A 27,863-nucleotide genomic window follows, 5' to 3' on the forward strand; every position below is an offset into this window, starting at 1 on the left:
ACAAGGGTGAGAGCAAATGGCCTCAGCTGGTGCCAGGGGAAGTTTCTGTTGGGCATTAGGGAAAACATCTTCATTGAAAGGCTTGTCAGGTGTTGGAAGGGGCTGCCAGGGGAAGGTGATGGAGTGACCATACCTGGAAGTGTTTGGGAAACCTGTAAATGTGACACTTGAGAATGTGGTTTAATGGTGAACACAGTGGTGGTACTGGTTGGACTGGATGAGCCTAAAGATTTTTTCCAACCATAACGATTCCATGATTTCTGTGTGTGTATGCAAATGTAATTGTGTATGTCTAAAAGATATGTCAGACCTATTGGGAAACGAACTTGGAATCAAACTGTACTTCAAATTATGAACTTTTGGGGTCTTGTACAAACTATTTTTGTCCTTTGGGTGATTTTCTTTCTAAGGGGATGCCAAAAGCATTAGTGCAGATATGAGAGCTCCATAAAACCCATTTACCATTTGTATTGTATCCTTGAACCGTCAAAAACAGAGATTAAAGCACCTGCAGATGCAGACAGGACAGTCCATGCATGGCATGTTTTCCAGTATCCTTTCATTCTGATTCTTCCTTTCTTTTTTTAATTACAGTTCTTTGAGGTTCCGTTTGACTCAAATATGAACAGGACTAAAAACAGACCACTAGTGCGAGGACAGATCAGGTAAGGCAATGCACACCTGCTCTGGCTAAGGAGAAATAGGCCTTTTATCTATTTCCAAGTTTCTCTCACTCTTCAGATGACAAAAAGCAGCACTTTGAGACAAAGCACTTAAGAGAAATGCACCTCTCTGTTCCTTGCTATTTCTTCATGTTTATAACTTCCATGTGAACAGTTTGGGCACTCACATCTGTAAAATACTGAATTTCTCAACACAGTAGAATTTCCCTTCATCTGACATATTACTTCATGTGTGATGACTCTCTGTATGGTGTGTCAGCATACAGTTATGTTCCACTGAACTTTTGTTTTGTAGTAATAAATCTTAAAATTTCCCAACTAAGAACAAACACAAAAATGTGTTGCTTCTACATGTTTAGCTGGTTGAAAACTCATTGTGGCATCTTAGGAAATTAATTTAAAAATTTGTTATCATAAAGTTTATCATCATCTACAAGTAAATTCCTCCCCCCACCAAAAAAAAGGTCCTTCATTAGCATAGGAATTTCCTTTAAAAAATGTCCTCCATTCCCTCTGTTTTCTGCATTATGTATCAGTTCAGTTTCTTCAAGGCTGTTTGGCAACTAAAAAAGCAAAGTGAAAAAGAACATCAATAAAAATCCTCTAACTTATTTGCAAACTGAAACTGAAGCTCCAATTCATAAATGATTCAACAAACAATTTTAGTATTGTGTTTCCATGATTTGTGCCAGAGTATTTATAATAAAATTATGTTTTCCCTTAGGGTTCCGTGAACAGTTGGTCCTATTTATTTCTGTGTTTTATCCATCACCTTTGGAGGACTGAAAAAAAACATGACAAATGAAATTACAAGAAAATTGGGACAAAATACTCACGTGAACCTTGGGGGTAAATTCAGTCTTGTGGTAAATAGAGCGCTTCAATAAACTTGTTCTGATTTATTCTCAAAGGTAGTGCTAATTGCAGATTCCCTCCCGAGTTAATTTTACTTAAAAAAGTATTTTAGGGACCACTGCAGTGAGGGCATCTTTTGGATATACAGTGTCAGCTTTAATTGTGTGGTTCAGGGGACCTGCACTTCTGCTTCCCTTGCATATGGTCCTTTCTGGGGGAAGGAAGACTTATTAGGAAGAAAAATGATGGGGGGATTTTCTTTTTTTTATTATTATTTTTTGTCATAGTCTGCTAGCATGGCTTGCAGTGCTTGTGGACTCAAAACTATAACTAGGAAACTTTCTGTCAATTTCTGATTCAGAGAAAGCAATTTATTTTATGTTTCCAGTGTCCTTAAGTGAACTTTACAGTCATCTGTATGCACCACAAATTGGCAAAACTGTATTTAATGGATTTTCTTACTTCCCACCCCCTTTCATATTTGCTTTCACACAAAATGGTAATGTTGGGGACATTGGGCAATCACTCATCAATCTACCTACCTGCCTGTCAACGGCTAATTTAAAGTTATTTAGTGTCACTTCCCTTGAATAATGCTGCTCTTGCTCCTTGCAGACCATGGAGTACGCAGACCTTGACTGGGGTTATTTCTTCTGTGGTGTGCCAGTGGAGAATAAACCAGTGCAAGTGATCTAACCATGTTGTATTTTGCCACATATTTCTTGGTGTTCCTTGAACTCTTTCCTTCCTGGCTGATAAAACAAAACCTGTAAATGGTTATGCTAAAACCAGTCAAATCCAGATAAGTGAGGAATGGACAAATAGTACATAAGAGACTGGTGTCTTAATTCTGGGAGACGATTCAGAGAGTTTGGGGAGTTCTTGCCCAGAATTTGTCTGACATTCGAGTTCTGACATTTTCTTCTCTTTAGCTGTTCATTTAATGAAGCATTTGCTGCTTTTTTAATTCTGCTGTGTTACAACATCTGTGCTATCCAGTGTGAGACATCATTTTCTAATCCATCTTCATTTGCAGTCTGTAAATATATTCTCTTTTTTCCTTGCCTTCTGTGCTTTTTATTTATTCAGCATAGTCATCATTACAGAACTGGACAATATGGATAGCAGTTTTTGTCCTGAACTTGAGATCCTTTTTAAAGCGAGAAGGCTGTTAACTGTCCAGCGTGTTGGCTCTGCAGCTCCTTGGAAAGGCTTTCAGTGGTGGTTTTGATGTGACTCCTGCCCACTGAAAACTGCACTGAGGCCAGTGAGAGTTTTTTCTAGAGGTTGTGCCATCACAAAGAGAATTCTTACATGCTTTGAATGTACCAGAATCAAACTGGTAACCCCAGTGAGGTTCTTGGAGTTACTGAGTCATGCAGTCCATGAATGAGCTGGTGTCTCCATTTGAAGTATGGCAGTTCACAGAGGTGGCTCATTAGGAAATGTTAAGCCTTCGTAGAGAAACTATTCCCATGTGTTCTGCTTTGTGGCCTCCGCTTGCAGCTTCAGCTCTCAGTTTGTTCAGGGTTAAGACTAGCTGTCCATTCTAAGTGATCTTGCTTCCAGCAACATTTCTCCCCTTCCTTTCTGCCTGAAGTCTTCACTTTGAGAAAACTCAAGTCCATCTCAGGGGTTAATTTTGCTGCATACACATTCATGTGGTTCCCAAACCCCACACGTCACCCTTTACTGTGAGTTGTTGCAGACTTGCAGTTTCCTTTGACATTGATGAGGAACATCATTAGCTTTCAGAGAAAGGCTCTGTGGCCCTGGCTCCACTTTGAGGTGTGGACATCTGGCTGGAGACAGTATTGTTCTCTTACTCGTAACATTCAAGAAGTGTCTCAGTTGGGCAGCTTTGGCCTGTCCATCATTCCCTGTGAGCCAGGAGCCAGGTTTGCAAAGATCTCTGGAAGGATGGGGTTTGGAAAAGTAATTTTCCTCCATCCTTTGTGAAGTCCCTGTATTGCATCATCTTGATGGCTGAGAATTTCTTAGGGGCTCAGTGTGCCCCTGCTTTATATTTTATGTATTTGGGCTGGACAGTCCATAAAGGCAATCGCACAGACAGGTTCTGCAGAGCTGGGGCTGCTGCATGTAGGGACAAGAGCACATTTACCTTATTTGCCAGCCACCAAACCCACCTCTGGTGCCCCCAGGGAATCTTCTGACGCTGTTGGGAGATCTGTGACAAACAATACCAGATAGTTCATTGACTGCTTGCTTTACAGTGTTCTATTTAATTTGTAAGGCTCTAAAAAATGTTCCCTTTGAGCCATGAGATGTAACCATCCTTATTTACTATTCAGAAAGTAATCAGAGACATCCTGTTGCAAAAACAAGAGTAGACCCAAACACAGCATGCCACTGAGTGCTATCCATCATCCTGCCTGACACATCTTCCTCCCTCCTCTGACCCTTCAAGTCTTGTTTGGAAATGCAAACAGCTTGAAATGTTCTTTATACTTGGACTGCAGTGTTAAAGTCACTAGGCATATTTGTGTTCTGCATTATAATAACAGCTGATACTGTTTCCTTCTATGAATTTATATTGTGTTATTGACAAGGAAAAATTTCATGTGCTCACACAATCTTTGAATCATCTGAAATGGCAGCAGCTTTTTCTGATTTCCTGTTGTGTGTGATTTATTCCCTTGCTTTTTAAGGTAATGGATTTAATTCTCCTGCAGATTAATTTTAACAAATTTCTCGTATGAGCTGCAGTAGCTGAGTGAGATCAACCTCAAGGGTGACAAGTGTCCTGCTCTGTTATGTTGTGCAAAGTGACAGGTTTGATCACCCTTTACCTGCACACGCTCCTAAACATTGGCAGCTGTACGAACTTAGGGTACTGCTGGATCCACTGTGCTGATCGCTCATAAAAGACTTCATAGTTGTACAAGGATAGTTTTTAATCTTAAAAGAAAAAAAGACCTTGAACGGTATGCTCTAAATAACCAATTCACGGCCATGTAGACATTGTTCAATTCTGCTTCTGCGCTACTTTACAACTTACAGCTGTTTTCTGTACCCAGTCCTTTGGCTTTGGACTCAGCAGTGGCTGCCTGGAAGTGGGCCTGGGGCTTCTCCTTTGCTTACCTTATTGACATTTCTGAGTGGAGTGTTGACTTGGCTCAGTTTGAACTATAAGCCAAACTCTTGAAGAATCAGACCAAAAAGGGCTCCTGTGCTAGTACTGTTTCTCCCCAATTTTATATTTGTGAATTGTAGTCACAATTGCATATATGGAAGTTGGATGTTCGTGAACTAATAGAAAACTGCAACATGTGAAATTCTATTTATTGAGAAGCACATTGTAACTCTAGATTATTTCTATGTATAGCTGAGTTTTTCCACTCTGCTGCCTGTAGCAGACCTCCTATTACAAGTGTAACAAAACCAGTCCACGCTGAAAAAAATGTGTGCATTTTAAACAAAATTTTTCCTGTAATCACTGTGGATAACTCAGGGTAATTAGCTTGATTCTTTGCTTACCATTAATGTAAGTCAGGAACGTTCCTACTCATGTTAGTGGAGCTACATGGATGTAAAGTGAAGGAAAATCCACGTCCTAGGCTTACATTGAGACTTGCATTAAGTGTTTTGCTAGCTCTGGTTAAGCCAGAGATTTAAAACCGCCCCAGGGGTCTTGGTACAACTTGGGATCCTGTTTAGAGCTCAGCCCCTGCTTAGGTGGTGGCTCTGTTCCCTTGGGTGGTCATTTCAGACAGGTTTCATTCTACTTAAGTTAAAACAAATGAAACAAAAACTCCATAAATCTACAGTTCTTCAAGAATAATAATTTTTAAGAGATCAGATGCTTATTCCCTGCAGGGGAACATTCTGATGCTTTGTTTAGAAAATACCTCATTTTAAAGGGACTGCCCTGAGATCTTTTTAAATGATAAAAATGTTTCTTTTTTCAGTGGGACGCTTTCCTCTTGTTTAAACAGGGCACAATTCAAATCAGACACCATCACAGCAGCCTTTTCAAGAATTTCTTATCCTGCTTGTATTCAGGCTTTATTATTTAAAAACAAGTAAATGCATTCCTTCCCTACCACCACCCTCCCGCCTTCATTTTTTTTTTCCACCCTCTGTTTTTCAAGATCTGTCATTGACTGTGTTTGGTAAACAAGAAATTAAAAAGGAAGCTTTATATTTTTGACATGTACAATTGCTTGTAAAAATGTACTTCTTGCCTTTGGAACAGCAGGGTATTTAATTTTTTTTTTTCTGGCTTGGCCATGTCATAGAGAGGTATGGGGGGAGAAAACTTGGGGCTAAAATATAGTTTAACAAGAATAAAACCCACATCAAAGGATGGTCTAATGCGATGATATAATGCTTACTGTGTCTGTTTCCCAAAGGGGATATGGATGACAGTACTTACATTTCAATTATCTATTCACTGCCTGCATGGGATGTTGATTAAATGTTTCTAAGGTATTAGAGGCCTTTTGTAGAATGCACAGAAAAATAGTGATACTGCACATTCTCCTCAGATCAAAATTTGTGTTAGGAGGAAATTATATGGCTCTAACTACATATATATTTTTTTTCTTAGGGCAATAAAGAGGGTTGTTTTATTAACTCCACATTTAAAGTTGTTTCAGTTGAATTGAAGCAATTGCTGGTTCTCTAGCTCACTCCTGCTCAGGCCTCAATCTGCCACATCTCAACCCAGACATTCCTTTGCAGGCAGCTCTGTTTGGTAAATATAAATCCTGCAGAAACACTTGACCCCTCATGCCTTGCTGCTTTTCAGCTCAGTCTATGGGGTCTTTACCCCCAAATTATTTATCTGAATCTTTAATTGCATGCGAGACAGTTGATAAATTGGAGTACATTGTGCCTTGCCCTACGTTAGGAAACATCCCACATGCTTATGTATAAAGCTGGAGTCATGGTGCATTTGTCTAAATAGTTGCTCCATCTGCTTGTGGAGAACACTGCAGAGAAATGATACGGGCTCCTAATGGAGTTGTCTTATTCTCTCATGTCAGCTCCTCGCCTGGGGGCTAGAGGCACAGGAACTGGAGGGAATCTAGCCATTGTGCACTAATCCTGCCACCTCTGTGTCTAATATGAATGGGCTTCTTGGACATTGATTGCAGCCATTGCCACTTTTCTTCTTTAATTGACTAGCAATGAGTCATTATCTCCAAAGGTGATGTTAAAGTGAGTTTTTACAAACAAACAATATTTAAGCTTGAAGCCCAAGATCCTTTTCCCATCTTGGGGGCAGTGTTCTCCTGATAGCTTTTCTTACAATATCTGTCAAACATTTCAGGTTCATGTTTGTAAATTTTGGCTTAATGCAATCAAAACTGTTCCCTGTATTAGTATGAAACCTTGTCTGGTTTAACCGCAACAGCATCATCATTCACCCTGTGCCAAGTGGTGTAGGAAATGTCACTGCTCAACAAGTCCATTATTGGAGCTGCCTCTGATTAGATGCTGCTATGCCCTGAGATCTGTGTACAGTGAGTAATGTTGGAAGTGCATTTCCCTCTGTGAAGGACAGAGTTTATCATGTCTCATACAAGTTATAACTTACGTGTTATCAGCTTCACAAGTCAGATATAAAAGAGGTTTTTCTTACACTTTAATTAGCTGTGCAAACACAGATGCTTGCTCTCTGGTCTTTATGACTAGAAAAGCTGCATTTCTGAGGTTGAGATATGTGGAGAACCACTTTGATATGTTTTATTTAGTTCTTTTTTTTTGCTAGGGATGTAAAGTCACAAGGAATATAAAATTATAAATCATTCTAGAAAGGAGCCATGGGGACTCCTATTGCTGCCTGTGTGACAATAATTACGTTCCATTCATGCACTTTGATAGTATGTGAAGGGATTTTTGTTTTGTTTTTCCACTGAAAAATGCCATAACTCCAGATGGTAACTGTAGATAATCTACCTGGATAGTAATACAGGAGTCACAAAATGCAGCAATCTTCATCCTCTTCACCTCTGAGCTGACGCTGGGCAGCTAAGACTTCTCTATAGAATGTTCCCATTATATGGGTGTCAAAGGCATGTTTGCAGTGTTGCAGGGGAATCTGCAGATGGGCAAAAAGGATCTAGCTGAGCTTAAAATTTGTCAGGTTCAATCTGCTTCATTGGTCATCCACTGGCTGGTGTCTAGAGACTGATCCTCTTCCCATGACAGACCTTTGCATTTTGTCCTGCTCTGTTTTGCTGTAGGGAATAACTTAATTCCTTCATTTTCATTGGTTCTTGAAATGTATTTAGAAGCAGTGTTCCTGTGCTGAGATGACTGGACTATCTTCTCTCTTCTGCTTTTTGAAGAGCAGGTTGATAAATACCTTGGAACATCAGTTTTCTCTGAATGGGATTGAGATCTGGCCTGAGACTTCTTTACCACTGCTTTCCAAATCTTGGCTGAGGGCTCAGCAGAAGCACATGTTATATTTAATCACTCTAAATCAGAAAAATACTTCTGGAGAGACCAAATTATCCATGCTGTTAGTCAGGTGGTGTCTGGCTCTTAAAGAGAGAACTGAGATTTTGAAGTAGAATAAATGGATCACTTAACTGCCATACTCTAAGGTTAGATCAAAGAGGAGGATTTAGTTTAAATATTATGGGGGACATTTTTCAGATTTACTGTAGGTTTGTCTTGTAAGCACTTAAAAAAATATTTACATTTTCATGACTCTGGGGAAGCTGTGAATATTATTAGTCACCCTTTCACTCTACCTCACAAAGCCATATACCACAAGTATGTTGACACTCCACAGGGTTGCTCAGGGTTGTTATGATTAACATTCTGGTGTGGATATCAAGTGTAATAAAAGCATAGACATGTTGTAAGTATAGGTTCTTTTCATTTGTAATTCTTTACTTTTAAGTGAAGTGATGAGGCCCAATTGGAGTGTCTGCTTAATAACAAAGGGCAGCATAAAAGTTCTAACTTTGTCTGAACAACAAGTCTCCCTATGGTGCACTGAGCTATCTCATCCCATACCTGGGCTCAGACCTCAGGGCAGGCTCATGAAAGCATGAAAAAACAGATCCTGATATCATTTGCAGGGATTTAAACTGGTTAAACTGAGAGCAGGAGATGTATGGGAGAAAGCTCGATGCTGAGGGTGGGGCTCTTGATCACCTCCTTGGCTGAGTTAAAATTCTTGCATCACCTTAGTGAAACCTTCAGCAAAATGATTCAAGCCAATTTTGCTTTACTCAAGCATAAAAAAGAGAGATGTGTCCCTTTCAGGATGAAATGATTCTTTTAAATCAGCCATGTTTTTTTATGATAGTTTTAAAGCACCTCAATCTGGCAGGGGAGTCAAAACATCTGCATCTTGGGCTCTTGAGCAGTGAGGGGAACAAATTGCCCCCACTTTGTGTAAAATACAGTGTTGATCATGCTTTTGTACAAGGATGCACACCTGTGGCAGGGCAGCCTGGGCTACATACTTGGTCTGTTTCTTCTTTGGGAGAGAAGTGAATTGAGGCAGATGGGCAGTATGTTATCCTAGTCTGTGTTTATTTACACTAAATGCACTTCTGAATAAGTATGATTGATGACAAAGCCCGAGCTGGTGGCAATTGAGAGGCAAAACTCAAAAAGGCAACTCCATGATGAGCCTTAGCCAGTGATACATGTTTATCCATCACTGAACTCTGTTTATGCCAGGTTCTCACTGTATGACATTCCTTGGGAGATTTAGACATCACTCATTGAATCCTTCCCTGTTTCCCTGTGGATGGTCCAGCTGTCATTCAAAATCGTGTCCAGGTTGGTGCTGATGGGCCTGGCTGGGCGCTATGGACAAAGTAAAGGTATTAGGGGTGATTCCTTTCAGAGGGATTTGAATTTTAAAGAGGCTTACTTGATGATTGTGTCTGTAAACTCTTTTTCTGCAGACATAATGGTTGTGGTGTTTAAGTGTGCTTAAATGCTACCTGTTAACCCAGCCCTCAGATTTTTGGGGAGCATCTACCACTCTCATACTTCCTCTTAACACTGAATTCTTCTTCAGCTTGATTTTATGTTACAAGTTAGGTTTAGAACTTTTCCATTATTTTCCTAGTATTTTTTTTTTCGCACTGGGGGAAAAGTACTGTCCAGTCTGAGATTAGCAACATCTTTATCATAGCCATTACCAGAAATCAAATTACAAAAAAGACACACATAAAAACACAGGTGGACAGATTTGCAACAAGTGTTCTCTGGCAGTCTTAAAAATCGTGGTACACCCGGTTAAAGGGGATTTGATATAAAATTTAATACTCATAGTACTTGTAGACCACAGGAACATGTTTTTGGGGATGAAATACCAGACATTGACAGAATGTACAGAATGTAGATACTAATTCTTAACCTGTGAAGAAAAAATTAAATAAATTCACTAAGGAAAAAAAAAAAAAAAGAAAGACTTGAAAAAGCTCCCCCTTTATTTGTCTGTTTTCAGTGCTAAATGATAGACAAGCTGTATTCTGATATTTGCAGTTGATAGAGAAAAACTGAATTCCTGATTAAAAATGTAGTTTACTCTCACGTTTTAGTTTTAAACTGCATCATCCTTCATCCCTTCTCATGACTCATAAACCTTTTTGCATGACTGAAAGAGAATAAATGAATATCTATTAAGATATTTCTCAACATTTTCTCCTTTAAAATAATACCATTTTAGCTCATTGATGCATACTGTTCGGTTTAATATAACTCTGGTACTTTGCAACTTTGAGCTTCAAGCAGCAGGTTCTTGGGCTTTTTGTAATACTCAGCCACAATGTACCTGTAAAAGAGAATATCAAAAGTGAGAGCATGAATTGCTTGTATTAAGTAAAGCTTCTGACTGATCCTGAATCAGAACTACATGAAAGAAATAGAGGTTTGGCAGTATGTCCATTCTGCCAGTGTTACAGCTATTTTTTTTTTTCCATTTTAATTGGAAAGAAATCTTTCCTTGAGACTAATCCAATCTGTAATTGCAAGTTGTAGTTGAATGTAAAAATATTTTGCTTTGAGTCCTTACAAACCGCAGCCTCAAAACTATACTAATTAGGGGTCATGATGTATTACAGAATCCCAGAATGGTTTGTGCTGGGAGGGACCGTAAAGACCATTCTAATTCCAGCCCCTCTGCCATAGGCAGGGATGCCACCCACTAGATCAGGTCATCATGTAACCACTTTGATTCAGAATCTTACATCTGAATGTGGATGTTTTTTTCTGTCAAGCATGTTCTCAGTCTGTCTTTAGAGCGCTTTGAGAGTTTTATCTAATTTTTTTGTAAAAAAAAATTAGAATCATTTTAGTAAAGTCATCAGCAATGAAGCTACTGATCCACTCAAGTTAATAGTGTTGTTACTATGATAGAACTGTTAGTAATGTTATTAGTGTTATTCCTATGATATAGCTTTTACAGCTGACAGTGGTCATGGATATGGTTTTCATTACTAAATTTATAAGTACACAGCCTGAAAGGATTTGTGTGGAAAGTTAAAATTTAATTTCAGATTTGGTAGATTGCCATCATTCAGCATTCTGCCATGATTACTGATTTCTTTTGAATGCTCTGGGCCTTACCTCAAACATAGAAACTGTGTGAGGCAATTTTTTAACCTTCCATCAAAAATAATTGCAGGGATGCTGCCATTGCTATTTGGGGCAGAATGTCTTTTCCAGCCTTCTAGCTCCTTTCTTGCAGTCAGATGAGTTGTTGGCACTCATGCCAACAGATGACCCCATTGCCAGTTCTGGGCATCTGTCCATCAGGGGAGGCCGAGCTGGAAATGACACAAATGCAGTCCAAATGGATGCTTGAAGGGGATGGGCCTCCATCCCCATTGCCTCAGCTGTGGTAGCAGGAAGGCTTGTTATAGTCTTCCTAACACCCTCGGCTCTTTTCTCTCTTCTCCAGATGTGATGGGGTTGCCTGCTCTAACTCCTGTTGTTGATGGCCTTTCCAGTTTTTCTGGTGGATCTCTAAAAGCTGCTGAGCAGAGTTCAGCAGTTCTTGGGTGCTGATCTTAAAGAAGATAAATATAAGTTTAAGAAAATACTTTTGGCTGATGCTCCTCCCACTGAAGGAGGTGATCAAGCCATAGGCCAGTACTGTAGGACAGTCATGCTGACCACAGGCACAGTTCCTGCCCTGGAACATGTTTTCAGCAACTTTTAGTGTTGCCTGGCTACAGGAATTGAGAAGATGCCAGGAGATGAGCAAAACGAAATCAGCAGCTAAGGATCAGTATGGTTTTATGTGTAGATGTAGGTAGAAATCTCCATGGACATCCTTTCCCCTCCATGACTGTGGGCTTCTGCAGCCAGATAAGCCATCAAAGGGGTGGTACTTGAACTTCTGTTTGCGTAACCTCTTACTGTTGTTGGAAAAGGGTGAAACCTTCAGACTGACGCTTTTGTCTGAATTTATAAGTGGCTTCAGAAGCCTTAAGAAATTACTGCTGACCTGGAAAAAATTAGGGAAAAGAGGAGGGGGCTTTCTCCAGCAGCTTTGTACTGATGAGTAGTCTGGGGACATTTTTAATACCTAGAGATCCCAGAAATAATAAGCAACTTATGATGCTTCCTCCTGAAATCTGATTTTAATTATTGTTTTGGAACAGCACTGGACTCATGTCTCATCTTGTGATGGTGAAATGTAGTTGCAGATGAGGATCACACTTGTGTTCTTTGTCTGCCAAAATACCTTCTCTTGAGCTCCTGCTATTTTCAGCCCATCTGTGCAGGAACCTGGTTCAGGTTGTCCCTCTTCTTATTACAACAAATTGTTTCGACATTATATGCAGATAGAATTTGCGCCCAGAGTAGAAATATTTAAATTAATTTAAGTCATCAGTCTCACCTCTGTTGTCTCAGCTTTGTTTACCTGCCACTGTGGAAGATGCTGAAGCCAGGGATAATTTAGTACCATTTCAGTGGGTGAGCAAGGGGAAGAACCACAGTGGTCTTATTGAATCTGTCTCTTAGATGACACAGAAAACTCACCAAAACCCAAACCCAGTTTTTGTCTCATCAAAAAGTAGGTAAATTGCAGTTTATTTAAAGGGCAGAGTCTGTGCAGAGTATTTGCTGTCACTGAAATCCCACACAGAGGAACACAAGGGTATGTATTTGGCTTCATTTGGATATGGAAATTACTCTAAATAAAGTTTCTTCTTATTCCACCCTCCTTGTCTCACAAGGCATTGCCTGGATTCTTCCTTCACTGTCCCTGTTCTGGTTATTTTAGAGCATCACCCTGCATTTGGCAGAACAGATCCATGGTCTTGTGGCGTGAGGGACAGTTGTCAATACTAATGAAATCTAACTCAGAATAATCAACTGGGAATTTAAATGTTCCAAATCCATTAAGGTACTAAATAAAAGACCATTGTTATTTGGGTTTTTTTTAGTTTACCCTTTTAGAAGTGGGGGACATGTCTATGAAGGATTTTTGACAGACAGGGAGAAGACAGGATTTATTACCTTTTGTATTAGGTTTTGAATCTCATATTCAAATATATGCACTTATACTTCACCTGCTCTTTATGTGTGTTTGGTATGCCCAGTTTCCCATTAACACATGGTCACAAATTAAGTTTCTTATGTGTTTACATAACATCTGAACATGAATGGTATAGTACTGCTGATTGAATGAATGCACCTATTCAGGATTTATATGTGCTTTGTGTCTGCACTTGTATGGGAGTGTCAATCTATTCACAGGAATAGATTAAAGCATTGGATGCTGATACAGGAATTTTCCATAATTTCAAGTATTCATAAGTTTTAAAAGGGAATTGTGTTTTGCTCTTCATTGGTTTTTGGTTTTTTTGTTTGTTTTGGTTTTTTTAATTCATTAAACTTTTGCCCCATTTTTAACACTGTTTTTTATATTGTAGTTTAAATTCTACTTTGACAGTCATCTTTACAAAATGTTTGGGCAAAGACAGCACAGAAAAGCCTGTGTAAGTGGTCCCACTGTTGATCATTATAGACATGAAGCTTGCTAATGCTGCTGTGAAATAGGCAAAATACTACATTAATTTTGTAGACGGGCAAATGCTTTAATTTGTTTTCATCTTTTAATTTTTCCAAATAAGGCTGTGAGTCAGTAAATACTATTATCCATGGTTCTGGATCCTCCTAAATAATTTATTTCCTGCACCTGTGTGTAAGCTCATTATTTGCGTATAACCAGAACATCTGTAGAGTGGCAACTAGTTTAGGGGATCTATTATTGCACATGAATTAAAATAGGCTGCTGCATCGTCCGAAGCGTCCTCATTCCTGTGGATGAGGGTCCACGTGGATATCTCATGGTCATGTATATAGGAGATACCTGAATAGCACCCATATGGAATTCCTCCTGCCTGTTCCCATTCCCAGCAGCCCTGGGTATCAATCTTTGCCCTGTCCTTGATCAATCCTCCCCAGCCCAACCAACACCTTATCTCCAGTGTTGAATGAGGAGAATGTGGGCCTCATCTTCCTCTTGCTTCTCATTCTCCTCTTGGATGCTCTCAGTGGAGTGTGACTGGGATGGGGCTATCTTGGGTGAACTCCCTGGGAAAAGAAATGGCAACACATTTCCTTTGCATCAGGAAAAGTTTGATTATTCACTAGTCAAGCTGAACTTTGAAAAAGCTTTTAGTTGAAGGTGGATGTCTTTTAGCACTTTTATTAGGTAGATTTTAGCATATTGGTTAAAGAAGAGAAGAGGGACAAGGCAAAACTACTAGGTTTTGGTTTGCCTTTAGGAGGTGCCCTGTGTGGTGACATATTGGGTGTTTTAGAGTTGAAATTTGAGGAGAACTCATTTGGCACTTGCAGTATTTTTCCAAAGCCTGATTTTAATCAGCCAAATAACTGAAACCAGCTCCTCCCAAGAATCCATCATAAAACCTAGTTTCTTACTCAAGATGTTTGCTTTCTGAGCTAGCTCCTTGGTCAGTTTTCCAATGGAAGATTGCCTTTTTTCCCATGGGAGTGATTCCCTCAGTAAACATGAACGCCCAAGTGAAATGAGGCATATGTACCAGCATCTGTCACCAGCCTGCACTTACTGCATGGGATGGTTTAAGGATGAAGAAAACCATCAGAGACCCCTCAGCCATTTTTGAGCACTGTGTGAGAATGCCATGGCATTGGGTTACCCAAGGCTGACATGGGCAGCATGGTGGCATGAGGCTGTAGTAGGAGGAACTATGAATATCAGGTGGTGGGGACATTCAGTGACAATTCAGTGTCTCAGCCTTTCTCCTGCCCCAGGACGAGATGCTGATCTCTTGTGGTCCCTTGATGAGATGTGGGGCAGCCTGGCAATGGAGAGAGCATCAAATCTGTGAACATCACTCCATCTACCTGAGTACTGACAAACAACATGAACATGCACATGCACACTGGTCCCTAGAAGACATAAACAAATAGAAATCAGAATATTATTTAATCCTGTGATTTAAACCTAGGCTCAGTCTTGTCTCCACATCTGCAGTGTCACTGAATCAGAAAGAGCATCACCAGTGACTGAAATCTCTCTGTTTTCCTCAAATATTGTCTTTTTCACAGTGAGTAGTTGCTTATACTTCTCCTAAACCTTATAAACATGACAAGTTTCCATGAGAGCGAGTTGAATTCTCTTCTACTTAATTTTTCACCCTGAAAGAAAAGTCCTGATTTCTCATTGCAGTGTCTATGTGAAGCCAAATAGGATTCTAAGAGTCAGAAATAGCAAAGCTGAGTCATCAGATCACAGTATGACTTTATAATCTCAGTTGGAGTTTTGGGAACAGGCCTTTGTAAGTCAGACAATTACTCTTCTTTGTTGAGGAAACACTAGACAGAAATAGAAAATATGGTGCTTTCAGGATGTCTGAAAGTAAAGTAGTTCAGCTGCTTAAGGAGAACCACCCCACTGACTTTATGCCCTCCCCTGAGAGCATTAGGACAATTATAGACGCTGATCAAACTGCCTCAAATTGCCCAGAGAAACTGTGGCTGCTCCACCCCTGGAAGTGTTCAAGACCAGCCTGGATGGGTCTTTGAGCAACCTGGTTTAGTGGAAGGTGTCCTTGCCTTTCAGAGAGGAGTTGAAACAAGGTGGGCTTTAATGTCCCTCTCAAGATAAACCATTCAGTGATTCTGTGGTTACATACTGTGCCTCCAGAAACTTCCCTTAAAGAGGCAAAAAGGAAGAAACTGAAAAACAAAAACGTGTTCTCATTCACCAGGATCACAGCAAATCTTTTGAAGGTCTCAGCCTCCTAACTTCACCCCTCTCTTTTGCTAAAGCCTTATTTTTTAAAGGTATTTTTCTGATCCATTGGTTGGAACTGAAGGCAGCAGACACCTGGGATCAGGGCTGGCACTGAGGGCTGTCAGTGCTGCAGGGAAACAACGAGGCAAAACAGGGTTCATCCATGCAGGAAGGCATTACACTCACACCCTTTGTCTTCCTGTCTGAGAAGAGACATGACGGGCTGGTGCCTGCTCATGGAGGGTAGTGTGCGTTTAAATTGGAAACATCTAGATAAGTCTTCACTCCTTGTTAGTGAGAAAAGTGCTCGTTGCAGTAGATCAAACTGTGCCCTCATTTATGTCTGCGAGCCCTACAGGGTGGATGTGGGCAGCCCAGCCTCATAGGATCACACTGGTCTTTTGTTGTCTCCAGAGTGAGTATTGTGTGAATTGGGTGTTTACTGTCTAACTGTATTTTATTCAATAATCAGTCAAGATAGATTTGTTTAACCAAGCCCAGTCAGACTTGCACTACAGGGGGGAAACATCTACGAAGTGCTCTGACATTTGTGGTCAGCATTGGGACCATTGGCAGTACAGATTGCGTTTTGCACAGGAGCAAAGGAGCTCCTGCACAGGAGCACCACAGGCTGCAGAACCAGAGGGCACAGCTCCGTATGGCTCCTTTCCTGAAAACAGCCTCAAATTTTATATGTCTCTTTGTCAGTGAAAGGCAGTGGCGTACCCTCCGTCGACTCCTGCTGTATTGGTAACAACAGGGCAGGTAATGCTGAGTAGAAATGTGTTCTGTGCACACTGTCTTACCTAAAATCTGTTGATGGTTTAGACAAGCTGAATAAAATTACTTTGCCAATTTAAATTGAAGGCAAATCTTTAGCATAAAATTTGCTCATTTTAGTTCTTCCAGGTATTTAGGATCTCTGTACTGCATTGGTCTAACAAATATCTTAAATATAAAAATTCGACTGGTAGGAAATATTGCTGATAAAACTCCCATAAAATTCGTCCCCACCAGCAATTTTTTCTCATTTGCTTATGAGGGTCAGAGTGGTGCTTGCAACACCTATTTTAGGGTTAAGGATTTGACCAGAGGGCAGAGTAGATTGTAGAACACAAAGGCTGCATGGTTTTCAGTTAGACAAAAGTTGTAAAGCTAAACTCCTTGCAGAGACCTTCATTGCAAGCACACATATTTCCTGGTTTTACATGGATGAGTGTGAGTGTATATTTAGCCACATGGGTTATTAAATACAACTAATGTAATGACATTTTCCTCCCTTCCAGAGGTTGCCCACACCACATTATTTCTTAGGAGCTTTTAGTTCTCTCTTCCTATTATACCAAACACATCAAACAAGCACACAAGAGGAGATCCCCACCAGCAGCAAACAGGTTGATCTGGCACAAGGAACCACAGCTAAAGCTTCCTCAAGGCTGTGGCATGTTTGTTGTGGAATTTATTAGCAGAAGTTTACATAGCTCTAGTCACTTTCTGACAGATTTTAATATGGGTTTCCAACCTTCAGCTCTCAACTGATGCGCAGTAGAAATGTGCAGTTAATTTACTCCACTCTTGTTTGCTGCTTTTGACCAAACCTAAAATATCTTCAGTTAATTTCAGTCATGCTTACAAAATAAGCCAGTTTTGATTCTGCTGCCAGCATTGTTTTGTACTCCCTCTGCGTAGTACAGTGCATCGGATAAATGGGGGTGTAGAACATTCAGACTTTTTCCAGTAAAGTCAAAGAATACTTTATACCTATTAATGTAATTTCAAAATGATTGAAATGATTTTCTCATAAATGCTTATTCATTTTGTGTCTAACCGTCTTGTGTTTTGAAGGATCCGTTGCATAACTGCAATCAGTTAAAAATCTGCCAAAGTGCAAACCATTTCAATTTACTCTAAAGTCTGAGTGCTTTTTGCAGTGGTTTAAATTTACTAAAATTAAAATGAAGGAGGAAGATCTGCTGAAGGCAGCAGTTCTCCATAAGGGAGAACAGTTCTCCATTACTTGCAGAGCTTGAGTTTATTTGGTGAACAAAGTGATCACAAGATTAAGAATCACCTCCATTGCAGAGCTGTAGCAAGATTCTTCACGTCTTGGAAAGGCTTTTGTTAGGATGGGGGCTCAAACAGGAATATTTAGGATGGCTGAGTAAAACAATAACAAAAATTCAATCTTAATTTTGGAGGGGAGACCAAAGAGAGGGGACAACAGCCATTCTCTAAGGCCACCTCCTGTTCAGCATGTGTCACATGTCTTCCCCACAGCCCCCTGCTCGCTGTCTGCTTTGCTGCCTCCTGTGGAATCCCAGGAATTGCCCTGCTCACACTGGGAGTGAACCCTCTCACCGGGGCCCTGGGAGCCCTCAACATCTTCCTCTACACATGCTGTTACACACCCCTGAAGAGAATGAGCATCGCCAACACGTGGGTGGGAGCTGTTGTCGGGGCCATTCCCCCCATCATGGGCTGGACTGCAGCTACTGGGAGTCTGGATGCTGGTGAGTATAAAACCCTTTCATCAGGGCATTGTATAAAACCCTTTCATCAGAGTGGTTGTCTGGGTGGCTAAAAAACCTACTCTAAAGGCAGTAAACTTTGTTCTTTATGCTTCTTGATCTGACCAGGCCAGGTTGGACACAGCTTGCAGCAGCCAGGTGTAGCTGAAGGTGTCCCTGGCCATGGCAGGGGGTGGAAAGAGATGATCTTTAAGGTCCCTTCCAACCTAAACTGTTCTGTAATCCTGTGGTAAGCTTCAAAAGCAGTTAATTTTGGTAACATTCTCCTTACACAGCTATTTCAGGGCAAAACTGAGCTGATAAAGCAGCATGGCCTGTTGAAATATGTGTTCTGACCGTCTTAAAAAATACAGAAGGAAAATAGCATCTTTGGTGTTCACATAGGAGGAAATGTTACATAATTTCAGGATTCAAACCATGTTCAGGATTAAAACTATATCCAGTAAGATCCAGCTTGCAAGGGGCTTTCAGCTGGAAAATTCTTAGATGTGTTTTACTGTCTTTCCACAAGCCAGAAAATATCCTGGGAAGATTAATTTATTGGTGTATTTCTTAATTACCCATTGCTAAACTCTAAGTTACAAATGCTCCTTCCCTCCTCCTTGAAAAGCAAACCAAGATTTCTATTTTAGTAGCTGTGAACCATTTTTACATCCCTTGTAAAACACCGATCTCTTCAGCAACTCAACTTTGACACAATCTGGCATTGTTTTTCCTGCCAGTTAGAAACTTAAGAATCAAAGTGGTTCCTCAAACTTATAATCTGAAGCAACTAATGAAGTGCAATTAATAGGTCTGTTAAGAGCTGGTTTAGTGCAAACTCATCCCACAGGAGGGCATATTTAAGTCTTGAATAATAATTTCAATGAGGCTTTTAACCAGAAATTATCAGAATTTGTACAAAATCTGTTCTTTTTGCACTTTCATAATAAAAATCAGTCTGAGTTGGCTTTGTGTCCACATGTTCCCACACAGATCTAAATCAGAGCAAGGGTGGAAGGTGTTGTGGGTTTTTTTTTCATTGTGTGCTGCTTCTATACAAATATTTGCTTCTCTGAAAGTTACTTAGACCTAGAAATTATATGTAAGAGTATGTATAGTGTCTTGTGTTAAGGACTGCATAACATAGTTAGCAGCTCTGTACTTTAGAAGAGAAGAGGGAACATGACAAAAAAGGCATTGAGGGGCTGGAACGTTTCCACGGAAGGGAACGGAGCTGGGGAAAGGGCTGGAGCAGATGAGGGAGCTAGGTGTGGGGGCTCAGCCTGGAGAAAAGGAGGCTCAAGAGGGACCTCAAAGGAGGCTGACAGGAGGGGACAGCTAGGTGGGGGTCAGGCTCTGCTCCCAGGAAACAAGGGACAGGATGAGAGGAAACAGCCTTGAGTTGTGCCAGGAGAAGTTTGGAGTGGATATTAGGGAAAAAAATTCTTCACAGAAGGCTGGTCAGAGATTGGAGCAGACTGCCCAGGGTAGTGATCATCACCATTCCTGGAAGTGTTCAAAAAATGTGTGGATGTCATACTTGAGGACATGGTTTAATGGTGAACATGGTGGTGGTGCTGGAGTGATGGATGCACTTGATCTGGGGTTGTTTAGACTGGAGAAAAGGAGGCTCAGAGGTGAGCTTATCATTCCCTACAACTTCGTGAAAGGTGGCTGTAGTCGGGTTGGTCTCTTTCTCCAGGCAGCAGCTAACAGAACCAGAGGACACAGTCTTAAGCTGTGCCAAGGGAAATAGAGTTGGATATTAGGAAAAAGCTTTTACAGAAAGGGTGATCAAATACTGGAATGGCCTGCCTGGGGAGGTGGTGGAGTCACCATCCCTGGATGTGTTCAAAAAAAGCCTAGACGTGGCACTCAGTGCCATGGTCTAGTTGAAGTGTTAGGGCTGGGTTGGAGTCAATGATCTTAAAGGTCTCTTCCAACCCAGTGATTCTGTGATTCTGTGTGTGATTCTGCATGATCAGAAAGGATGCTTCCAACCTTAACAATTCTGTAGAATCAACTTAAAACAAAATGTATATTCTGGCTACAGATACTTAAACCTTGACATTGTTTGGGGATTTCTGTGTTTGTTTTGCCCCTTTATTGCAGAGTTGGTGTCCAAGGATGACTCTCATGTGCCTGTGCTTCACCTTCACAGTTCAGCCTGGAGGAACTGGAGTGCAGAGCTGCATGTCTCCAAAAGCCCTTGCTGTAGAGGCCAGTGAAATCCCAGCATGCTAAATTGGCATGGATTGTCATTTTCTTTAATTTGTCAAATTGTTCTTTGAGAACTATTTCGCACAGAGGAAAGCTGTCCCTGTACAGCAGCAGAGAGTGCAGCAGGGAGCCCTACTGATGGCAAAGTAAGCTCTTCCTCTCTAACTTGCAACTAAAATGTGGTTATGTGTCCCTGTGCCTGCTCTGCTGTGGAGGGAATGATCCCTGGCAATGATGCCACCAGTGGAACATGATAACTTTAAACCACCCAAGCAGACTTTGTCAGAACACAGTAATCTGGTGCATAACTAGTGTGTTATGTATAGCTAAAACTTTTAAAATCACCTCCCAATCTGTGTCAGGGAGGTCAGGCGGCTTATTTAATAGAGAAAAAAATGTTATTGAGCTGATACTGGTGTTTGTAATGAAGCACACCTGGGGAAAATCCTGAAAACAGGAACTGGAATGTAGTATTTTAGTGCATTTCAGTATCAAATTAAAACAAAAAAAAACCCAACACAAAACCTACAAGCACTTTTACCAAGAAAATAAATAACTAGAAGAAAATGATGGCATTGAAGACTATGATTTTCAGTGTTAAGCATTCTACTTTTGCAATAAGAGAGTTCAGTCCCTGGCAGCATTGTATCCATGCAGAATACAGGCATGCATCCATACACAATGTGCAGACCTATGTCCCTTCACTAACCAGCCTGGTCTCAGTTGTTGAACTCGTTAATAATGTGTAATTAGTGTGGAGACAACCTAGTTTTAGGTAGAGGTGTGAAAATGCCTTTGCACCTCATTTAAAAAAAATCATTCTACTCGATAACAAAGAGGAATGTGAAGGAAGGGAGGCAGAAAACTAATGAGAAGGAAAGTTCTCACCACTAAAGTGGTGGGTTTTTGAGTTTACATTTTCCTGTGGATTTTCTCTCCTTGTAACCTTCTCACAGCAGCCACATTGTTGTATGTGTTGCTGGTTATAGGGAAAACAATATTTAAGTGTAGCCTTTTCATTAGCATTTGTGGGGGGAGCTGTGTGTTAAACTGCCGTGCCTGCTCCCTTCAGGAGTTCCATGACATGGATGCTGTGAGGTATCTTGTCCTTTGGGGAGTTGGAGATGGTTCCTTAGAGAGCTGAAAATGGTTCCTCATTTTCAGTTCCAGAGCTAATAACAAAGTATCTCAGAGTGGAACAGCCTTGTTTTAATTTGCCTTCATTTTGTTTATGACTTTTAAAGATTAATAACCTTAGCAGTTTCTTGCACCAGAAAAAAATACTGTGTATTTACAGATAGAAATCTGGGACCCTCATATTTCCAGTGATGCAAACACTTGCTGTAATTTATAGAATAGTCATAGAATCATAGAATGACTTGGGTTCATAAGGAACTTTAAGGACCATCCTGTTCCAACCCCTTGACATGGGCAGGGACACCTTCCACTAGACCAGGATTCTCCAACCTGGCCCTGGACACTTGCAGTGATGGGGTAGTCACAGCTGCTCTGGGCAGCCTGTGCCAGAGCCTCACTGCCCTCTGAGCAATTTCTTACACTACAGATCTTTGCAGATCTCCTGGTACTTCCCAGGAAGGTTTGGTTCCATTTCTGCCCTAATAGGTAACTTTAACTGTATGCTCCTAAACCTGATTGAGCATCCTGCCCCCGTCCCTGGATTTTGTGCCAAAGTAATTTAGAGAAAACCTCCCATTTCAAAAGCAAAAGATAAGATTATCTCTGGGAAGATGTGGAATTCTTTGTTGTGGGTTTGGGGCGGGGGGGGGGGGGGGGGGGGTGTGTGTGTGCAGTTTGTGTTTTTTTAATGACAGCTGTTTGAAACTGATGAAAGATGGGGAATGTTAACATTTCCTCGCTGGGGGAGTGAGTGCAGGTGAGACAGCCAGAAGTGCAAGATAAATGTAATTTATCACATGGCTATCACTGCCACATATCTGGGATATTTATGCAGAGCTTAACTGTCAGCCTGTGATCTGCAGTAACACCTTTGCTTCCTTGAAAGCAGGTTTCATTGCTCCTTCTTGGGACTATTTGTTTCTGAAGAGATTTGTTTTCCTAGTAAATAATTCAAATCTAGTAAACCTTCAAATCATTTTGCAAAGGAAGGATTAGGAGGAAAATAATGACATTCACTTAAGTGATAGCAGAGAGACAGGAAGATAAGTCAAACTTGGCAGTGTCCCCTGTTCTGTGCCAGATCCCCCTTCTGCATGGGATCCGCAAGCAGAAGAGCTCCTGGCTGTGCCACAATGCTGCTGAGCTTGTGCACAGAAAGAAAGAAACAGAGCTGTTTATTTTGGTGTGTAAGTGTGCATACATGCTTTAAATTATCCTTACACTGCTTTTCTTTCTCTCCAGACTAATGTCCATTTAAACTTGTTATTTTTAGTTAACACAAAACTGAAGCTGGAGTAGATTCAAATGCCACAGCCCATTTTTTGCCTTGCATTTTCGTATCACAGCAGTCACATCATAGAAGGATTTGGATTGGAAAGGACCTTATAGATTATCTCATTCCAACTCCATGGGCAGGGGCACCTTCAATTAGACCAGGTTGCTCCAAGCCCCATCCAGCGTGGCCTTGGACACTTTCAGGGATGAGGCAGAAACAGGTTCTCTGGGCAGCCTTTGCCAGGGCCTCACCACCCTCACAGCCGGGAATTTCTTCCTAATATCAAATCTAAATTTCCTCTCTGTCAGTTTGAACCCATTCCCCCTTGTCCTGTCACTACATTTTCTGATGTAGAGTTGTTCTCAGGCTTCCTTGTAGCCCCTTTGGATCCTGGAAGGTGCTGTGATGTCTCCATACAGCCTTCTTTTCTCCAGGGTGAACAGCCCCAATTCTCTCAGCCTGTCCCCATAGGGAAGATGCTTTAGTCTCCTTATCAACTTTGTGGACTCCTTTGGTCTTGCTCCAAAGGACATGGTCCCATGTCCTTGTTATGCTGGGGTCCCAGGAACTTCTGTACTTCTTCCCCTGACCATGCTCTGCTCAGGCGCTGAAGGCTGGATTCCATCGGCAAGCAGGATTGGTGTCGAGGAGCAGAGCAATTTGGTGCCATGGAGTTCATACAAACCACCCAGTGAGATGGAAGTGACAAGCAGGGCTCCTCAATCTAATGTGCTTATCAGCTAAAGGGATTTATTCTGAATAGGTGGTGGCAGAGCAGATAAGGGCCCTGACAGTGCAGCAGACATTGCAGAGCCACAATGGCCCAGGAGCCATAGGTATTACTGCACCAAAGAATGTTTATCTAAAGAGACTGTTTAGTTTATCAGATGCTCCGTTCCTGGTCTCGATCCCCTGAAAGACATCTTGTACTGATTTTCATTCATTTTTGGAAATTTAAATAATTCCTCAGGGTATGGAATTTATAGACTCAGTATCAATTGTAATCATGTGGAGGCTGATTTTTAAATTGCCTTTACTTTGTAATTCAAATTGTGTTGTGTGGTAGACATTAATTATGTCAGCCAGCATCTATTTACAAAAGGGGATTTAAAAACGGGCAGTTCTTATCAGCTAGTGACATTTGGCAGATGGATGGTTTCAGTAACAAAAAAAAGGAGAATAGGAAAGAGGGGGGCCTGTGCTCAACCTGCCAAAGGCTGGAGTCTCTTATACCTTCCCTGGTGTAGCACTTGTCTGCCAGTAGGAAGGAGAGCAAAACAACAGCTTAATTGCATGCAAAATTAGCTTGAAGATTTTTGTGTCCCTTCCAGTTAAGCACTTGGAGCTTTCAAAGACCCTTGATGTGGGAGCAGGTCTGGGAGCCAGCCGCCAGAGCAGGGTAGCTCCAGCATCCCACTGCCGAAGGAGAGGAGGCTCCGGCTATAAACTCCCACTGGTAAACTCAGCTTTTCAGGGTTTCACTTCCCAGATGAAAGAGCAGAATTTGTGGTCTGTTCCAGAGGAAACAGAGATATTCATGTCACTGACATTTGAGACTTGGAGCTGGGGGCCCAGGAGTATGCTTTGTGGGGGTAAAAACTGTAAAAATGAGGCAGAGGGACAATACTAGTGAGCAGCTGGTCTGAATTTAAACAAAAGCCAGTGGGCTATTTTTTTCTTCCTTTCCATCTTCGTAAGAGACAAAAGGAATGGCAGCTCCACTGCTGGGGCACCTGGGGACCCCACAAGTTCACAGACAGCGTACCCTTTGCCTGGTTCTCAACCCCGTGTGTGGCTGTGTAGCTCTGTGCCCCTAGGTGTGAAGCACAACACCCACAAAGAAATCCGGATGGAGAGATCTGCAGGACGGACTCCCACCCTTGGGCTAGTTGCAACCCTACTAGAGCCTGAAAGAGGTGGCAGATGAGGAGCCCCAGCATGGCTCTGCAGATTTGCAATCCTCTGCTGTGTCTGGTCCTTTGGTAAATGCTTCCTAAACATATTTGCAGAAGACTGTATTTTCATCTTACCCAACAGGCTCTTCTTTTATGACATCTATTGCTGGGGTTAGCTAAGGTGAGTTATATATGGTGTTGTTTTCTCAGCCTTGCCTGTGTAATGAAAGGTGAGGCTTTTGGCTGCAATAATCTGCTGTGTGTCACACAACTGCACATGCCTGTGTGTATCCATACACACAGAGCTTTTTTCTATGTGGTGAGCATACCTGAGGACATCTGGCTTCCTTCTGTTAAACACAGAAGCCAGGAACACTCTCTCAAGTTGAAAAATCCCACAGCCAACTTCATTTCCTATTCCTGGGGGATGCTGAGGATCCTTTTGTTTTGCAGAACAACCCAAACACACAGCCAACAGCCCCTTCCCTTTCAGTGCTGCTACAGAGGAGTCTATTGCAGCCCCTAGATGCTCCTGCTCCACAGGCCTTTTATGCCATCCTTCAAAAGAAACAGCTATTGAAATCCCTGACCATGAAGCATTTGAGTTTTCCAGTGTTTTCCTTGTCGCACTTGGTTTCCACGATGGTGTAACCTTGGAGGGGCACAATGCGGGCTGGGCCATGCATCCCACGGTGACAGCCGGGACCATTGTCCCAGCCCAGGGACCTTGTGTGCATCTTTAGAAATGATACTTTCCCTTTTTCCTCTCAAGGCTGCTTTCCTGTTCTCGTGCCATCCAGCACAAGCAGTAGTATCTACTTTTGTTTTCCAGTGGAAGCATAAGTGCTGATTGTTTTCTTGCTATGGTGCTGATGTAGGTAAAAGCATCAGTTCGGTTAAGGTTAGTGTCTAGGTAATTCCCAAATGTCTTTATGTTTGAGAAGGCTTCATAATTGCAAATTAATATGTAAATTTTGACAAGCTAATCCTGTTCCTAATTCTAAAGACAGTGGGAAGAATTAAGTAGCTGGTAACATTTCTCTTCAGGAGGGATGATATCAGGACAGTATCTTGAACACTTGTAACTAGAGGTCAGTTGATTTAACATCATTTTCCATCACCAAAGCAAGCTGAAGCACAGGCAGTAATGATTGTATCTTCCAGCTCTCCTTTATTAACAGAAAATGCAAGCAAGAGCTGAACAAACCAGTCCTTCTGGATCAGGACATCTGGCCATGACTCTCCATTGTGAATCTTTTACCAATACCCCCAAATAATCCTTTAAGACTGTATTGAACCTGAAGTGGGCAACTACGCTTTGACAAGATTTTAAAATCTTTCTTTATCCCCAGAATTGCTCACAGTTACAAATCTCCAGGGAAGACTACTCTGTTAAACTTGTGAATGAGCACAAAGGAAAAGACAGAAAATAAAGGGTTTGACATGTATTCTCTTCATTACTTTTGAATGTAACATCCGGTAAAACTTATATAGGACTGTGGTGAAGACTTTGGGACTGGTTTATGTTAAAATTTCTTGTAGAAAAGGTGGAAAAGGCTGCCTGAGACAGCACGGGTGCTCACAAGCAGGTGGATACAGCTGGACCAAGTCAAATCTCTGAGCTCTAATCTACCTTGTCTGGGTTAAAGAGGAGTAATTTGTTCAACATCTTTTAAGGGAAGAGAGCCAGTTGTGTGCTATCAAGTAAAACGGTGTGTGGTTGTTTCCCAACTATGATCCATTAAGAGTCTGAGCTTAGACTGCCAAAGCCTTCCCCTCCCTACAGCAGCCAAACCCATACCCGTTTCCTAGAGACTAAAGGCCAGTGCTTTTCTCTCTTAAGTCACAGCTACCAGTGTCTGGAAATAATTTTAAAATTCCTTCACATTATTCAAGGCAGAAAAATTACTAAAATTGTGCTTAAAGCAAAACAGCATTCTTAGGTTGCCAAGGCAGTAAACACCAGCTTTGGGAAATGCAGTTAAGATTTCAACATCTGTTTTGGAGCTGATATTTAACTATTCCATGTTTATTTTAATGCCTGGTTGGCCACTTTCCTGTTATACATATGCAGCACCAGAGCAAAGACAGAAGGAGCAAGTCTGTTCTTGAACTGATGTTACAGGTAGCTCCTGATCCTTTTTTTTTTTGTTGTTGTTATATTGATTAAATGAATAGGTGTTTGTCATGTCTGCAGCCTGAAGATGATCTGAGAGGTTTCAGAACCCTGTGCAGTAGGAGAGCACTGTGTGTTCTTTACAGTACAATGAGAAGGGCAAGAAGAGAGCACATGTTGTTCCTCTGCACTGTGTTTTCAGGAACACGGTGTTGATACAGCAGTCCCTGTAGATAATCTGGGATGTTCGTCCTGACTTTTGTGGAGAGGCTCATGTTCACCTGCCTGCCCAGGCTGGCCAGACTCTAGTTGATCCTGCTCCTGAATCTGGAGCTTCCACCAACACACACTGTGCTCCAGCCTGTGTCCTCCTGTAGTTCAAGGACTTTGCTGGAAAAACCTGTCTTCAGAATTTTTCTGAGAGTTTCAGCTGGACCATCACAAAGTGTTGTGCCTTATTTAAACTGAAATAATTAATCTGTGGGTGAAACCATCATAGTGGCTTCATGGGCCAACTGAACAGGTATAAAACTCTTTGATGATGAAAGGTATTGCCAGAATGAAAGAGGCATACTTCAAATCGTCACTTAAGAGAGTGGCATCCTCAGCATGAGACAGGCAGAATTCAAACATTATTTCTGCCCTTTAGTAGTTAAGCAGGTAGGTTTGGAGTCCTCAGGTTGCTCAGTTTGCTCAGAGAGTTTTGTTGGCACTGATAATCTCAGCAGCTGTATGTACTTATTCTTTCTTGAATAGATGTTGTATGGACTTGCACACTATCCTTTATGGGACATGAGAAGTTTGGGCAACCGGCATTTGCATCTGGAGCTTTTAATCACTGTGTCACTCATGTTGGTGTGAGCCCAGGGTGGGCAGGACAAGGAGCTGCTGATGCCTGAGTGCTCTGCTCTGCTCTCTGGATGTTAGCC

At 41.4% G+C, this 27,863-nt stretch overlaps 1 protein-coding gene across 1 annotated transcript in view; it reads left to right on the top strand.

The window, feature by feature from the left end:
• Positions 1-27,863, top strand: part of COX10 (cytochrome c oxidase assembly factor heme A:farnesyltransferase COX10) — a 95,709-nt gene that overhangs the window by 62,960 nt on the left and 4,886 nt on the right. The window contains exons 5-6 of the mRNA XM_021539072.2: positions 595-665; positions 18,058-18,290. Coding sequence (XP_021394747.2) covers positions 595-665; positions 18,058-18,290 — 304 coding nt within the window. The remainder of the gene's footprint in view (positions 1-594; positions 666-18,057; positions 18,291-27,863) is intronic.

This window comes from Lonchura striata, chromosome 19 (assembly GCF_046129695.1).
Source record: "Lonchura striata isolate bLonStr1 chromosome 19, bLonStr1.mat, whole genome shotgun sequence".
Classification (NCBI taxonomy): Eukaryota; Metazoa; Chordata; class Aves; order Passeriformes; family Estrildidae; genus Lonchura; species Lonchura striata.